We start from the raw sequence: 15,268 nt of genomic DNA, 5'->3' as shown, positions 1-15,268 counted from the left end.
CAGAGATAGCCTTGCGAGAGAGATGAGAAATGGACACAAAGGGCATGTCGGACATTTCACAAACCCAATGGTCCCTTTCTATTACGGGTGTCAAGCGGGAAAGCCAAATGACGCGCCAAGCAAAGCTCGGACCCCCACACCCACAGTGGTACAGTGGCCACCGGCCACCGTATGTGCCTCCTGCCCATGGTGGAAAACGCGAATGTACGGCGTACGGCTGCGGTCCTGCGTTTGCCGCATCCTCTTCATCTCGCACATTAGAACTAATTAGACTATTCCGAACCCGACGGCCAGTTCGGAATTGCCCGTCCCGTCAACGGAAGGAACATCCCCTTGCGGGAATTCTACTGTCAGTGAAACCTCGTTAGCTTCCCGGCTAAGTTGGTCCTGGATTGTCAGATTCTGCACACCTGGGAATGTCAGAGTTCGAATCCGGGAGGGCGAACACGTTAAAACACCGGCCAGTGTTGACCAAGAGAGCGGCCGCTCATTAGAACTCGGGCAGGGCGGCCCGAGTTATTTTGATCTTTAACCCCTCTTGCATATGTCCTCACTCCAAAACGACATGCGAACATGCCTATCCATCCCGAGCAGCGAGCAGCCGTTCTGGAAGCACTCAACAATTCGTCGGCCGTATCACAAGAGACCATCGTGGAGCTCACAGCTGCACTTGATCGCAGGGCTCAGCCGTCCTGGTCGCCATATCTCACGACGCCAACAACCCTTTGCGACGCTCTACACAGGCATGTCTGCCCCCAGTTCCTAGCAACCCGTCTGCCTCTCTTCCATGGACCAAATTCTACTGAATCTATCGATCTGGCGGACCTGATACCTCAAGGTCACGAGATACGGGTGCAGTTCAGCCAGGGGGTCACCAGCACACTTTCCACGACGTTGCGGGAGTCTATCGCGTCCTCGCCGCCATCAACAAGCGAGGGCCAGGCAAACCTCGACATGTTCCTTCGTACCACCGAGTCGTCCATTGAGCTAGTCAACAAGGCCCCTTTAGCCTACGAGGATGACCAGTCGGCGCTGGCACTTGCCACCCTCGCCATGCCCCTCAACGCCGTCCTTGCTGACACCACGACGTATGCCGCGGGCAAGGTGCTGGCTTCTACGCCCCGCTGGGTGAGAGCACGACAAGAGGGGGACCGGGGGGTAACAGACTGGGTGTGTGTGACAGGAAACAACAGGGATGAACTCGTCTCCAAGGCCGTAAACGAGTGGATGACGCACGGTGTCCTCTCAAACGCCCAACTGTCCGGACTGAGGCGTGTAGCCGCACTGGGGAACAGTGGCTTCTCGTTTGCAGCCACTGCCGCGCCTGGTTCGACAACACTGTCTCCTACTCCCGTTCTTCCTCACCCGCAGCTCCATCCCAATGCCCTCAAAGGCACTCTTCAAGTAAGTCGTGGTACTCGTGAACGTGCTTACACCAAAATAGGTCTGGGTTCAGCTGCATCGTTACCAATGTCGATGGGGGCTGCTTTACAACACCAGCACTATGGCCGTTTTCTTCCTCGCTTCACCCTACCGACTCCTCATGGGCGATCTCATTGAGCGGGAGGATGGCCGCTTCCTGCCTGTTCTCACCGTCGCCGGCGCGCTCGTTGCCACCGCGATCGCCACTGAAATCCCAGACGGGGCAGACAAGGCGATCACATTCCTGCGATTCGGCTCTGAGGACGCGAGTGGAGCTGTTTCTCAGTCGGTCTCGGGACAGCAGTCGCTTCCACGGAGTAGTACCCCAGCCCCACTGCCGGTGCAACACTCGCGCCACGGTGTTCCCACCATCACAGAACAAACTGTCGACTTTGACACCTGGTTTGCCATCACAGCGCACATCCCCGCCCCAGCTATACTCTGCCGACAGTTTCATCCGGCGTCACTGCCTTCTTCCAACCCTGACACCGAGCCAGTCCTTCGACTCGGTGCGCTGCGAGGAAGCGGCTCCGTGTGGACGACGTTTGCGGCGACGCTCAATGGCACATTTGATTCACTCCGAGCGGGCTTCAGAGTCGAACTCGACCCCACCGCGTGGCCACATCTTCCAACAGACCTGCACGCTACCGAGCCTGCGCTGGTCGCGGGCAACATGAGCGTTATTGTCAAGGCCTGCATTCCGTCGTACAACTGCCCACCCGAGACTACGCCTGTCAAGCTTCTGGAGCGTATTTCCAACGAGGACGCCATGTATAGAGGCCCGTTGGCGGATCTACACCAGGTCGTCCCCACGTACGCTGGCCTGTTCCGTCGTGCTGGTGCGGCTGGTGATGCCGTGGATTCACTTTGGTTAAGTGTCATGGAGGATGTGGGCTCCGCAATTGCGCACGAATGGCAGGATGTGCATGACTTGGACCGGTACGTCTCCAGCCACGCATCGTGACTTCGCTGACATGTGCAGCCCTCATGTGCTCGGCCTGTTTGACACAATACATGCGCGTGGCGTGGCGCACGGCGACGTCGAGGTCCGCCACGTACGCTTCCGACACCCAGACACGTTCCGGTTGATCGACTTTGATCAAGCGTCTACTGATGAAGAGAGGGTGGTTTACGAAGGTGTGGAAATCCGCCGTATGTTGGGATTTGCTGCCTAGGCAGAGTAATGTTCACACGAACGAGTACGTTAGATAATGTCATTGTTGCAAAGATGTACAGTAAGTACCGACTGTAGGTACCCCTTTGATGACAAAAGTAACCCGGACAGTGACCATTCACTGTCCCATACTTTCTTTTTTTGGTGGCTGTAGAGCACCCTTTGCGCTTGGAACGACAGGCTTAACAGGGTCCAAGTGGCTCCACAGCTACCAAGAAGTGCAAGTATGGGACAGTGAATGGAATGGCTAATGTCCGATTGCTTACCTGCGGATTGTCGAGGATCGACGTGGAAGGGGCACGATTCCCATACCAGCGTGTTTACTCCTTCTTTTTCTTCTTACTTTACTTTACTTCACTTCACTTCTTCAAACCACAAACCACGTACCACAACAACCAGGATAACGAGTGGGTCTCTGACGACGAGCCAGAGGATGACGAGGACAGCGGCTCCCCGAGCTCGTCACGGATGATTCAGACCACGAGGAAGACGCTGTTGGAGGGTAAGCTATCAAGTATTACTTATCGTCGATGGCTGCCGGCTTCGGCGTAACGGGGACGGTATGCCAACCGCATATTTCGAGGAGGTTACAGCGACAGAGGACCTGCTGCGATGGGCGCTCCGCATCCTCATCATATTGATGGACGAGTGTGACGACGGCAACGAGGATGACCCCAACGGGTCCGCCATCTGCGTCATCACCATCATCGTCATCAACATTGCCGTCTTTGGAGAGGTCGACCCCCACACTGACCTGCCATACGAGCTCGACGCCGACGTGACCCACCCCCTCTTCCTGTCCCCACTGGCCCACATCCGCCACGGCTTGCCAGCGAACTTTGGCTTCTCCAGCCCGTTCCCGACCGACCTCTGCCAGTGGAACGCTGCCACCTGCAACGTCCGCCCCGAGGGCCACGGTTCCAACTTTGCAATCTTCTCGTACCCGTTGTCTGCCCTCATTCCCTTTATTGGCGAGCACCACCAGACGTCGCAACGCGTGCTCGACGTCCTCGTCGCTCAAGGTGTCCTCGACGAGCCAGTCGTCCTTCCCCCTTTCGTCCCCGACGAGCGGTTCGTGTCTCTTCTCCAGTTCAACGCGGTCCCGGGGTACAAGCTCCAGCTCTTCACCTCCCACAATGGCCCCGTCAAGGGCATGGTGGACTCCGACCTCCTTGTTCCGGCTGAGCTGAGTGTCGCTCTCGACAGGCTCGCAAGCACCGGCCCTGCCTCCTTCCGTCCCGTCCTCCCCGCCGCGACCGTTGTCTCCAGTTCTTCCTCCTCGGCCAGCGTTGCCACTTTTACAGTGGTCAACTTCGCCACACACACCCGCGGCCAAGATGGTCGCCGCAAGACGCACGAGCAGCGCCGCAAGGACCAGGCGAGATGGATCGAGCAGGAGATCCAGGAGATGGTGCAGACGCTGGCACCGTTCGCGAAGAACGCCCGCTGGGGAGACAGGTATCGGTTCCCGGAGAGGGCATGGGCGTCCGTGGTCAAGGCCGTTAACGCTGTTGGTGACCAGCCAAAGTCGCTCGAGCAGTGCATGCTCAAGTGGCAGACGCTCCACGGTGACTACTCCGCGTGCGCCGCCTCCTCCAACATCACGCGTTTGGGTTCGACCCCATTCTCCAGCGCGCCGTCGGGTCGACAGCGCTGTGGGAGGCCGCGGCCAACCAGAACGTGTCCCCCGCTTGCCTTCGCGCCACCTCTTCCCTGCCCTTTGTTGACTATTTCGGCTTCATCGCTGGCGTTGACCAGAGCCTGCTTACCGCCAACGAGCTCGCTGCCGTCACCATTCTCGCCACCTTCTCGCTTGGCCTCGACGTCGTCAACCGGCGCGAGGTTGCAGTGGCCACTGCTGCTGCCAAACACGACCACAATCTCGCTCCTGGCTGGACCTCCGCCGACGTCGACGCGCTCCTCGACAGGATTGGCACTCTCCTGGCGAACGGTATGAGCTCTATTGGTGCACTCACACCCGCCCACTACACTGCCGTTGCAGCCTCGCTCCCGCGCTCACCCGGTGCCGACATGTTCAAGTCGCCTGAGGTTTGTGCAAAGGTGTTCAAGTTCCTTGTTAAAAAACGCAACCTCGTCACGCGTGTCATCCAGCTCGAGGGCATCAACTGGAACCCTGCGACCTGCCGCGTCGACGGCACCACTGAGGCGTGGGGAGGTGTTCGCCAAGTAATCGAGAAGCGCCCCTTTGCTGTTGTTCGCTGGGTGTATCTACCCACGTTCGACAAGATCAACGCTCTCTTCGCTAGTCCAACGCACGATGTGTCACGGGCCAAAACTGCTTTGGCCCTCTCTGGTGCCGCTACTAAGCACCACCTTAGCACGAGCGCCGTCATTGGCGAGACCGAGAAGAAGGGTATCAAGGCCCACGATCCCATCAAGTCCAAGGGCAAGCGCCGTGCTCGCTCAGTCGACGGCGATAGCGAGGCGTTCGAGGCCACTCCTGTTCCCGCCGCCAAGAAGCGGAAGATCAAGACCGAGGAGGACAACGATGATGGTGCGGTGGCCGCCGGTTCATCAGCAAGCTCCACCTCGGACGCCAGCAAGGTCAATGGGAAATGTCGGATGTCGAGCTGCTGCTCTCGGTTCTTGTGTCGCATGACGGTGTCGCATGACGGTGTCAAGATTGTCAAGGCCAAGGGCCAAGGGATCGGGACCCGCCTGGACCGACGACGTGTGGCATGAGATCATCGCGGCGCTGGAGACGCAGCGTGTCCAGGGTCTCACGAAGACTGTCTCGGCATGCAAAGCCATGCTCGGGAAGCTCAAGTCTGGCTTGCTGAATCTGCGCACACTCGTCGGAGCGAGCAGCACGTTCGCATGGACCGATCTTGGTGAGGTCGGGGCGACAAACAGCGAATGGGCTGCTGCAGTTGCGTCTGCGGAGGTTAGTAAGGCATGTGCGAACAAGACCTGACATCTCAGCTTAGCCCGGTACACCTCAATGCCGCATGCTATCTGCATCGCGACTGGATAAGTCCGCTCTTAGTTATTTTTGGCGGCTCCTTCCCACTCCTTCCCAACCCTGCGCCAAGCTATGTACAAGCAAGGAGTCCCTACCCAACCGTCTAAACTCCACGGACTGGACGACGGCAGAAGAGCTGGCTCTTATCGCGCATGTCTCGACCTTCCTTGACGAGCATGGCCAGAAGCTCGACAAAGCCTGGGCATCACCTGCCCTATGGACTGCAATCCCTACGCGCAAGGCAAACGCCTGTAAGCAACGATGGGTCCAGCTCCATGGTATATTTGTCACTGCCCGCACCCTCCTTGCCTGGGATGGCTTCTCTTGGGTAAATGGTCACATCACGGCGGCGTCGTCTCAAGTGTTGGCTGCTGCTCAGAAGACCGTGAGTGTCTCACAGTGTAAAATGCTGAAACGTTCGCAGATGGCGTTCAACTATTCCCACATCAGGCGTCTCAGCCCGGCCCGCTACACCCAACTGGACGGGCTTGACCTCTCGGCTCTCGCGCAACACGGCCGAGACACATCATCCAAGCTCGTGCAGAAGACCGACGGCAGCGTCGAGAGGCGCAACAACCGTACTTTGGGCTTGTCGTACCGTAAGTTCAATGGCAGGATAAAGTTGACGCGTACGTAGCATCGACAACTATTCCAGGACTGAATATTGTGGATTTCTCTCTACCAGGACTCCTCGCTGCAGCCAAGAAGCAAGGCTTCAAGCACCGCGCGGCACCCACTCGCGCCCAGCTTGCCACCCTCCTTGGCGTCTCGCTGCCCCTCAGCGAATCGCAAGTGGTCACCAAGCTGAGAGTCATGGCCGAGGAGCGAGGTGTGGATTCTACAGGTGACCTCAAACAGCTCATTGCCCGGCTCGAGCTTGCCGCAGACGTGGGTCAATAAACTCATCTGTGTGTGCTGACTTAACAGGAGGTTCCTGTCTGGGTTGTCCCCCCTATCCACCCACTGCTGCCACCACCAACGGTACTGCCGCTGCCGCCGAGGTGTCGACCCATGCCGCGGCCGTCACCAGCCTCCTCGATGACGAGAACGACCAGATTGCTTAGTCCCCCCAACGTCTCACCACCCCAGGGATTCCCCGGTCTCGGTCCTCGATTGGAGGTCGCTGCAAATGTCAAACCGGCGCCGCATGGCCTTTATACCACCCAACGAAAGAACTCATCACTCGTACATACTTTACACGAGCGGTATGCCGCGGTTACCAATGCCATTAAACATGATTAACTATGCCTATGAGTTGCTATTAACGCGCAGGGACATGGATCCCTTATTTTGTCCAACCACTGAGCATATGGTTTACAGCGATATGGTTTGCAGCGACATGGCAGCGACTGGTTGGCAGTGCACACAAACACTGACGCCAATCTTTCTCCCTAGCCTCCCGTCACATCCAGTGGGGGTTGAAATCCAGTGGGGGTGAAAGCAAAGGCCGAGACTTGGGACAGTTGCCATGCATGTGCGATCACCCGTCGTCGTCACCCACTACGGACAGAACCCAGACTGGGTGCCTTCCTCGTTGCGTGCTCTTAACGCCTCTTCCCCGGCGTATCGACTCTGGCTTTCAGCCAGACTGTTCTCCCCAAGGGTGCTCACGCACGGGGAGGTACCTGCGCTGCAGAACAGTATCTGACCCCAGAAGCTCTAGATGTTGATCTTGGGGGATGGATTGTGTAGTGGCGCCTTTGCGATCAATGCACAGTCCCAACATTCGCCAGCGAGCGTGTGGCAGCACACTCCCTTTCCCTTCAGCTGGCCCAAGGCTATTGTTATCATCTATCCAAGTTGACGGCAGCAGGCGAGAACAGTAGTAGAACGTAAGAAGAAACCAGACACGGATAAATTTGGATCCGCGAAATCGCCATGTCCTCCATCCCGTGGCAATGTCCACAACGCGCATCACGCTTATTCTTTATGCATTCGCCACTAGCCTCAAGAATGGACCAGCTCGGGAGTCCTCTAGTGGTGGCCGTTCTTGTGGTGCTTGAGGTGCACTGTGAGAGCACGCCAGGAGGAGAGAGATCAAAACAAAGTTCGTTTTCGAGTTGGGAAGAGGAGGCGGTTGTCAGCAGTAGTTCTCTCGCGGACAAGTCCCCCCAGCATCCAGCGTGTGAACCTGGAGGGATTACGTAATCACTCTGGTAGTCGATAGTGTAACCGATGCCTTAACCTGTTAGCTTTGTCGTCGGTGAGGAGAAGAGTTGCAGATGACGAGGAGGAATCGAGTGGGAGGTGGAAGTGCCACACCGCCACTCAAATTGCTTCCGCTCCGGCCATCCGCAAACCCAAGTGCCACTCTCGTGCGCGTGAACTCACCGAAGAGGATGAAGATGGTGGCAAGGAGGGGCTTGCTGCGAGGTTGTCAGCGTATGGGCGGAAGGAAGGAGATGAAGGTTGGGAAGGTTGTTGTTGGCGTGGATGTTCGCGGAGGAGGAGGAGGTTGGGTGTTGTGCCTTGTCGGCCGCACATTGCAGTGGCTGGTGCCACTACGGGCCGGCGCGTCGGCTGCCTGTAGATCCTCTGCGCTGTTCTCCAGCACGCCATGGCATTGAGGGGGAGAGCTGTAGGTCGTAGAGAACGTGTCGGACGAGACTGGCTCCGCTGATATCGTGTCTCCAATCTCTGTCCCGACAGCCCATGACGCGCTCCTCCACTCTCTTGGTCTCTCTCTCCACCTGCCTCTGCCTCTCCAGAACGCACAGCGACAGGACGTCGCTGTCATTCTTCTCCCCATCGCACACAACCCCTCTGTCCACGCCGTTTTCGAACCCCGCGAACAACCTTTGATCCTGGCAACAAGAACACTAACCCGGAGGCGTTCTTGCCCTCGAAGAACTTGCCGCGGACACCGCCGACCTGCTCCGAGGCGGGGATGGGGCCCTTGGGGAGCTTGGAGTAGAAGTCGACGACCGACTGGGTACGGGCCGAGGTCGAGCCGGACGACTGTGGGGGGGACGGCGTCAGAAACAAGAAACATCTTCAACAACCCGCTGCTGCCGCCGTTGTGGGCTGGCGCGCGCGGGGGTGAAAACGCACGAGAGCGCCGGGGGTGGCGATCTTGGGGGGGATGAGACCCGAGAGCGAGCGGCGCGCGGCGGTGGCGAACATTTTAGGAGGAGTGGGGAGGAGGGGTGAGGTGGTGTGGTCACTGCTTCAGCCAACGTCGACGAGTAGCAGCAGCCCAGCGCCAGCGGAGGGGGGCGGAGGGGGCTGCAGGGGACTGGGCAGCGACCCGTCGGGGGCACTCGCCCGGGGTTTTACGGCAAATCGGTCGGTGGCACCCAGGTGGGGTGGTCGGCAGGAGGGAATACGGGGATGCATGCAGCGGGGTAAGGATAGGTACTATGCATAGGAAAGAGTAGTTGCGGATACATGCAAGGTCTGGAGAAGCATGTGCATGAGGCTGCATGCATGTGCTGGCAGGATGGACCAAGGGGGGACGATCAGCGTGTTGGCGATTACCACTCATTAGTCTGGCTGAAAATATCGGGCGGTTGCGGAGAATGTTCATTCCTAATATCCATTACAAAAGGGACCTATTACTCCGTGGACGGGCCGGCGGCTCGGTTTAGTATTGGGTGGGAAAAAGTTGGCCCACTGGGGACGACCTGATTGGGGACATGCGGGTTTGTTATCGCTTGTTGCCATCCTCCATCTCTCTCGCCGCCTTTGGGTAGACATCGATACCCCCCCATCCCCCTCTCTTCTTTCAACCTCTCTCCACCCCCATCTACTACTACCTAAAAAAATGTCTCCCTCTGGCGACTTCAAGAAGGAGTCGGGCACCGCCCGTATCCTTGGCTCGGGTACTTCGGGTGAGTGCACATATCAAAAGGCAAAGGAAAGCAAAACGCCCGGCCGCAGCAAAAAGCGATTCCCTCAACCGCAAAGGACGGTGTACACCTGCAAAGCATGTTGGACACATCTACACCTGCTGCTTCTGCTCTCCATCTTTGCATTATGCTTGAGAATGCTTGCGCACGGCCCGGCACCAGCGTCGGAGACCTGTCTCATCGCACAAGTCACTTCCTTCACTTCCTTTGCCTATCGCAATGACTCCTCCTTTGCTGCCTTTGGCGTGACCTGGAGCTGACAATCAGGTATCGCTGAGCTCATGGTCTTCCACCCCGTTGACACTGTCGCCAAGCGTCTCATGTCGAACCGCGGCCACGTCAACATGGGCAACCTCAGCACCGTTCTCTTCAAGGACGCTGCCACCGCCCCTGTCCTCAAGAAGTTCATCTCTCTTTTCGTAAGTCTACCATTGTTACTCTTCTACACGCTCTGACAGCTTGAAGCCGGGCTTGGGATACGCAGCGGGCTATAAGATTGCACAGCGCGTCTACAAGTTCGGTGGCCAGCCGTACTTCCGTGACATTATCGACAACAACTCTGGTAGCTGGTTCCGCGACACATTCGGCAAGAAGACCGGTGGTATGCTGATGCACGCCACTGCCGGCTCGTGAGTGGCACGAGGGCGCGCTAGGACAACGGCATGGACCCCAGCCTTTGGCCATTGTCCTCAGCGCCGTCTTGCTCGTTGCGTAAAGCCCAGAACTAACGTTCAGGCTCACCGGTATCGGTGAGGTTGTCCTCCTCCCCCTTGACGTCCTCAAGATCAAGATGCAGACCAACCCCGACGCTCTCAAGGGCCGTGGTATTGTCAAGCTCATCACCGAGGAGGGTATCGCTTCGCTCTACCGCGGCTGGGGCTGGACCATGGCCCGTAACGCTCCCGGCTCGTTCGCTGTGAGTTTAGGCTTTCTCTACCCGAGGCGAACACAACTGACAGTTGCAGCTCTTCGGTGGCTCGGCTCTCACCAAGGAGCACCTCTTCCACCTTTCCGACTACTCGCAGGCCACCTGGTCGCAGAGTAAGTTCTACTATAGAAAACCGTCGCTTACGCTCCAGACTTCGTTGCCTCGATTGCCGGTGCCGTCGCCTCGATCACTGTTGCCGCTCCCCTCGACGTCGTCAAGACCCGTATCCAGAACGCCAACTTTGGCTCCAACGTCGGCGGTGCTGCCATTATCCGCGAGATGGTCGCCAAGGAGGGTATCACCTCGTTCTTCAAGGGTCTTACTCCCAAGGTGAGTACCAAAAGCGCAGTTTGTGGATGTAGCCAAAAGAAGTTCGGCTCCATTGTGTCAGAGGTGACACACTGCCGTATCGTGTTTGATCTTTTTTTTCCATTGTGGCGATCCCGCAAAAGCGCGATTGCCGATACCGCGCCACATGCCGTCTCACATCGCATTTGAGAAAACTGCAGAGGGCTACATCTCCACACGCACTGCTGCCACCATCATGTCAACGCCATGTGCTGACTCTGTCTTCCCAGATCCTCGTTGTCGGCCCCAAGCTCGTGTTCTCGTACACCCTTGCCCAGTCGCTCATCCCCTTCTTCGGCAAGTACGTCTAAGCCACTCATGGTGGCGGCGTCGACGTAGCATCATCCCCCCTTCCATCTCTACAACACACACACACACACTCCCTACTCTTACTCCATCTCTTTCTACTCTTGTGTTGCCCGCAGTTATTGTGGCAACCGCGATCCGCATGTATACCACATACCCACAAGCCTGCCTGGAGGCCGGTTGTGATGAGAGACAATACACCCTTGCCTTGCTGCCTATGTGTTGCTGCCACGGTCTCGGCCCCCGCTGAGAGTTGTACTCGATCGAGAGAGTGTGTTGGACTGACTTGACTGTCTTGGATCCTGATGCAGGGCGGCCACGAATGCTCCTGTGCTCCTGTGCTCCTGTGCTCTCTCGCGTATGTAGCAGCAGCAGCAGCAGCAGCAGCAACCTGTTAATTCTGACTTGATCGGCTTTGTTCGCACCGGGTCAAGCGTCTTCCGGTGGCCCGGTTGATGCAAGCGGCCGGAGCCTGGGTGGGAACGCAGACAGTGGGAGATTAGGCGAGACGGCCGAGTGACCGGGGGCCATTTGGACCTTCCGTCTCTCGGTGAGTGGGCGCGTATGCATCCTCCCATCCCCTATATTCTGTCGACCACACGGCCAGTCGCTTTTGGCATCTCTTCTCATCCCATCTCTCTCTCCTCCTCCTTACTCATCAACAAAGCCACGCGCGCAAGCCATCGTACGCTCGCTCGTCGACCCATCCCCCCCCCCTCCCCCCATCCCCCGCCGCCAGCCCCGACCCTGACGCGATCCCCCCACGGCATCTGCCTCGTACGATATTGACACCGCTGCCCGCCCCGTCGCCTCGATTTATTATCATGTTCATCAACCGCACCTCTCTCCGTTCCATCTCCAACATCGCCCGCCAGACGCGCACCATGGTCAGTTACATCCCCCCTGCCATACACACATCCCCACGCAGCGTTCTCGTGACCCTTGTGCATACGCGACCCCCAACTCCGCAAGCCACATCGGCTTTCGGAGACCTAGCCCCCGGAAACTCGCTCTCGCTCGCCCTTGACCCATGTTCCGTTTCTCGCCAACACCGTGCTGACCAATCACAGTCCTCCAACCCCGTCTACATCCTCAGCGCTACGCGTACGCCCATCGGCGCCAAGGACGGTGTGCTCGCCTCGCTCACCGCCCCCGAGCTCGGTGTCGTCGCCGTCAAGAGCGCCGTCGCAAAGTCGGGCCTCCCCGCTGAGCGCGTCGAGGAGCTTTACATGGGCAACGTCGTCCAGGCCGGTGTGGGCCAAAGCCCCGCCCGCCAGGTCGGCATTGGTGCTGGGTGAGTTCTTTGCATGCGCTGTGGGTTCTCTGGGTTCTGTGGCCGATCGCCTGTGCGAGGGGAGGGTGTACAAGTCGCGCGCCAATTCGTCGTCGGAACGGAACGACGCGCCAGCAGAGGTCCGCGCAACTCTTTGCGCGGCCCCCTCAGGCAGCTGTAACGGAACCGGTGTTCCGCTTCTTCCGCAGAGCTCTGCTACGCGTCCTCCTTCGCCATCTGTCTCTGTGCATGACAGCAAAACCCAGGCGACTGGAGCAGCTATCTGCATTGCTTCGGGGTGGGCGACCGCGGAAAACCGAGTTTGGTTCACCCGGGGACGTGGAGGTTTGTTGTCCGCTTCTGCCGACGACTTTTCTGTGGGCCTCCACTGTGGGTCTCCTCGTCCTCGGTGACGAGCAGGACTTTGCGCACAACTGGTGACGCTGGCGACGACTATCCCCTCTCCTTTTCCCAGTCCATGTGCACCTCGGTGCTGGCAGCATCGGCCTCCTCGGAGTCTACCGGCCGGCCCACAGAACCCATCCGCCGACCCGACGACGTACGACTTTTTTTGCTGACCATTCGCAGTCTCCCCGAGTCGTGCGATGCCACCACCATCAACAAGGTGTGCGCTTCGGGTATGAAGACCGTCATGATGGCCTCGCAGGCTATCCAGCTTGGCCAGCGCGACGTCATGGTTGCCGGTGGTATGGAGTCGATGTCGAACGCCCCCTTCCTTACCTCGCGCAAGCTCCCCGGCTTTGGCCACTACGAGGTCAAGGACTCGCTCGTTGTTGACGGTCTCTTTGACGTCTACAACAAGTTCCCCATGGGCAACTGCGCCGAGCACACTGCCAAGCAGCTCGGCATCACCCGTGAGCAGCAGGACGACCACTGCCTGTCGTCGTACGAGCGTGCCGAGCAGGCCTGGGCCGAGGGCCTCTTCAAGGAGGAGATCACCCCCGTCACCGTCAAGGGCCGCAAGGGCGACACTGTCGTCGAGCGCGACGAGGACTACACCAAGCTCCTCAAGGACAAGTTCCGTGGCATCAAGCCCGTCTTTGTCCGTGACGGCTCGGGTTCGGTCACCGCCGCCAACGCCTCGACCCTCAACGACGGTGCCGCCGCCGTTGTCCTTGCCTCGGGTGACGTTGTCACCAAGGACGGCCTCAAGCCCGTCGCCAAGATCCTTGGCTACGCCGACGCCGCCGCTGCCCCCATCGACTTCCCCACCGCCCCTACCCTTGCCGTCCCCAAGGCCCTCGCCGCCGCCGGCGTCGCCAAGGAGGACATTGCCCTCTGGGAGTTCAACGAGGCATTCTCGGTCGTCGCCGTCGCCGCCGAGAAGGTCCTCGGCCTCGACCGCTCGATCGTCAACACCCGCGGTGGTGCCGTCGCGCTCGGCCACCCCATCGGCTGCTCGGGCACCCGTATCATCGTCACCCTCATCCACGCCCTCAAGCCCGGACAGAAGGGTGTCGCCGCCATCTGCAACGGTGGTGGTGCCGCTTCCGCCATCGTCATTGAGCGTCTCTAGGATGCGGCGCAGCCGCCAGCCGATGCCGAGCGTAGCAAGTTGTAGATAGACATCACACATCACCAGCAGGCTTGTTGACGAGTGGCCACGCTCTGTTTAGTGTCTAGTCGCGGATTATCTTTACGCTCGAAACAAAGGTTGACCGGTCTGCACCCTAGGAGTGTAGCTGTAGCCCGTAGCGGTCCGTAATAATGGTATGCAGAGATAGCAGCAGCGATGTGTGCCTTGTGTAACAGCGGTGTGTGTAGCAGGAAATATGGGCACGGCTTGATCGACAGAGACACCGGTTGCTTGACTGGCCCAACGGGATCAAACCCACGTGGACGAAATCGGACAAGATCGTCCAAGCTCTCTCTCGACCACCAACGACGAGCATCGAAAAGTTCGACCAGTACAACAAACCCAAGCAACTCCATTCCCCGACCCATATCCTCCCCCCACACAATGTTCGCCGCCCTCGCCTCGTCGTCGCGCACAGCCGTCAGCCGCTCGGCCCTCCCCCTCGCCCGCCGCGCCAACTCCACCGCTGCCGAGGTGCAGGCGGCCCAGGTCGCCGCGTTCGACAAGGTGTCGGCCAAGGCGGCCAAGCTGCCGTACACTGTCGAGAGGACAAGCTCGGGCGAGCTCCCCGTGTACACCGACATTAAGAATGGACGTACGCAGGTCAAGACCATTGTCCGCAAGATTAGGGGAAGCGCCGGTGTGAGTAGGCTTGGGTGGTGTGTTGTTGGAGTGAAGCGTATGGGGAAGAGGAGGGAGGAGGAAGGAGGAGGAGGAGGACGTAAGACGGGGAGAACGTAAAGAGGAGGAGTGCTGTCGGTAGCTGGAGTGGGAGCTGCAAACGAGAGAAGTGGGGTGACGAGCAAGGCGTTTGCTTTGTTGGTACCTGGTACCACCCATTGTTTCGGTCGTCCTGGTCGCGCGCGTCATGGCCTAGAAGCCACCTGGGGTTCGCAAACCCGACTAGGCCTTTGACTTGCCCCGCTTGCAGTCATACGACAAGGGATGCCCGGTCTGCGCGCAGTACATGCCAGCTGCCGTGTTAGTCGCAAGCTAGCTGGCTCTGCAGTCCGGCCGGCTTGCCTCCCTGGCCCTCTTGGTCCTCGGCCCTCCTCGTCTATCCTCCTCCTCCTCTGCCCTCCTCGTCGCCTCGTCCTCTCTCCTCCCTCTCACCGATATGCCCAATCCCCTCTCCTCTCTCAGCTTTAAGTTGCTTGTCTGGACAGAACCTGACCCAATCCCCAGGCCCTCAAGACCGACCTCCAGCAGTACCTCGCCGACGGCCACATCGACCCCCTCACCCCTCCCCCCACCGTCACCGTCCGCCCGACCAGCGGCCACGTCGAGGTCAAGGGCCGCGCCGTCTTTGAGATCAAGCAGTGGCTCGAGGCGCGCGGCTTCTAAGCTGCGCCGCGGTTCGCGGAGATTAGATATTCACACGGAGAGGTC

The 15,268-nt window shown here is 58.9% G+C and overlaps 7 protein-coding genes across 7 annotated transcripts; 6 read left to right on the top strand and 1 right to left on the bottom strand.

Annotated features, from left to right (window-relative positions):
* Positions 1-573: 573 nt before the first annotated feature.
* On the top strand, positions 574-2,630 carry EHS24_004018 (uncharacterized protein; the record flags this gene model as incomplete). Its single annotated transcript, XM_028619651.1, has 4 exons — positions 574-1,404; positions 1,445-2,361; positions 2,405-2,574; positions 2,623-2,630. The coding sequence occupies 4 exons, from the start codon at positions 574-576 to the stop codon at positions 2,628-2,630; spliced, it is 1,926 nt and encodes a 641-aa protein (XP_028478623.1).
* Positions 2,631-3,158: 528 nt separating this feature from the next.
* Positions 3,159-5,299, top strand: EHS24_004017 (uncharacterized protein; the record flags this gene model as incomplete). Its single annotated transcript, XM_028619650.1, has 2 exons — positions 3,159-4,209; positions 4,248-5,299. The coding sequence occupies 2 exons, from the start codon at positions 3,159-3,161 to the stop codon at positions 5,297-5,299; spliced, it is 2,103 nt and encodes a 700-aa protein (XP_028478622.1).
* A 67-nt stretch (positions 5,300-5,366) lies between these two features.
* On the top strand, positions 5,367-7,249 carry EHS24_004016 (uncharacterized protein; the record flags this gene model as incomplete). Its single annotated transcript, XM_028619649.1, has 6 exons — positions 5,367-5,448; positions 5,711-5,964; positions 6,004-6,178; positions 6,217-6,467; positions 6,507-6,580; positions 7,243-7,249. 6 exons carry the CDS (start codon positions 5,367-5,369, stop codon positions 7,247-7,249), a joined length of 843 nt encoding a protein of 280 aa, XP_028478621.1.
* Positions 7,250-7,553: 304 nt separating this feature from the next.
* On the bottom strand, positions 7,554-8,702 carry ATP17 (ATP synthase f chain, mitochondrial precursor; the record flags this gene model as incomplete). Its single annotated transcript, XM_028619648.1, has 5 exons — positions 7,554-7,588; positions 7,732-7,758; positions 7,911-7,945; positions 8,404-8,537; positions 8,631-8,702. The coding sequence occupies 5 exons, from the start codon at positions 8,700-8,702 to the stop codon at positions 7,554-7,556; spliced, it is 303 nt and encodes a 100-aa protein (XP_028478620.1).
* A 640-nt stretch (positions 8,703-9,342) lies between these two features.
* Positions 9,343-11,014, top strand: EHS24_004014 (uncharacterized protein; the record flags this gene model as incomplete). The annotated part of the gene is made up of 7 exons (XM_028619647.1): positions 9,343-9,409; positions 9,695-9,846; positions 9,893-10,056; positions 10,163-10,343; positions 10,393-10,468; positions 10,507-10,685; positions 10,934-11,014. The coding sequence occupies 7 exons, from the start codon at positions 9,343-9,345 to the stop codon at positions 11,012-11,014; spliced, it is 900 nt and encodes a 299-aa protein (XP_028478619.1).
* Positions 11,015-11,833: 819 nt separating this feature from the next.
* On the top strand, positions 11,834-13,819 carry ERG10 (erg10, acetyl-CoA C-acetyltransferase; the record flags this gene model as incomplete). The annotated part of the gene is made up of 3 exons (XM_028619646.1): positions 11,834-11,896; positions 12,080-12,303; positions 12,871-13,819. 3 exons carry the CDS (start codon positions 11,834-11,836, stop codon positions 13,817-13,819), a joined length of 1,236 nt encoding a protein of 411 aa, XP_028478618.1.
* A 444-nt stretch (positions 13,820-14,263) lies between these two features.
* On the top strand, positions 14,264-15,223 carry EHS24_004012 (uncharacterized protein; the record flags this gene model as incomplete). Its single annotated transcript, XM_028619645.1, has 2 exons — positions 14,264-14,521; positions 15,065-15,223. The coding sequence occupies 2 exons, from the start codon at positions 14,264-14,266 to the stop codon at positions 15,221-15,223; spliced, it is 417 nt and encodes a 138-aa protein (XP_028478617.1).
* Positions 15,224-15,268: the final 45 nt, after the last annotated feature.

This window comes from Apiotrichum porosum (genome assembly GCF_003942205.1).
Source record: "Apiotrichum porosum strain DSM 27194 chromosome Unknown scaffold_2, whole genome shotgun sequence".
Classification (NCBI taxonomy): Eukaryota; Fungi; Basidiomycota; class Tremellomycetes; order Trichosporonales; family Trichosporonaceae; genus Apiotrichum; species Apiotrichum porosum.
This window is presented reverse-complemented; position numbering and strand designations above follow the sequence as displayed.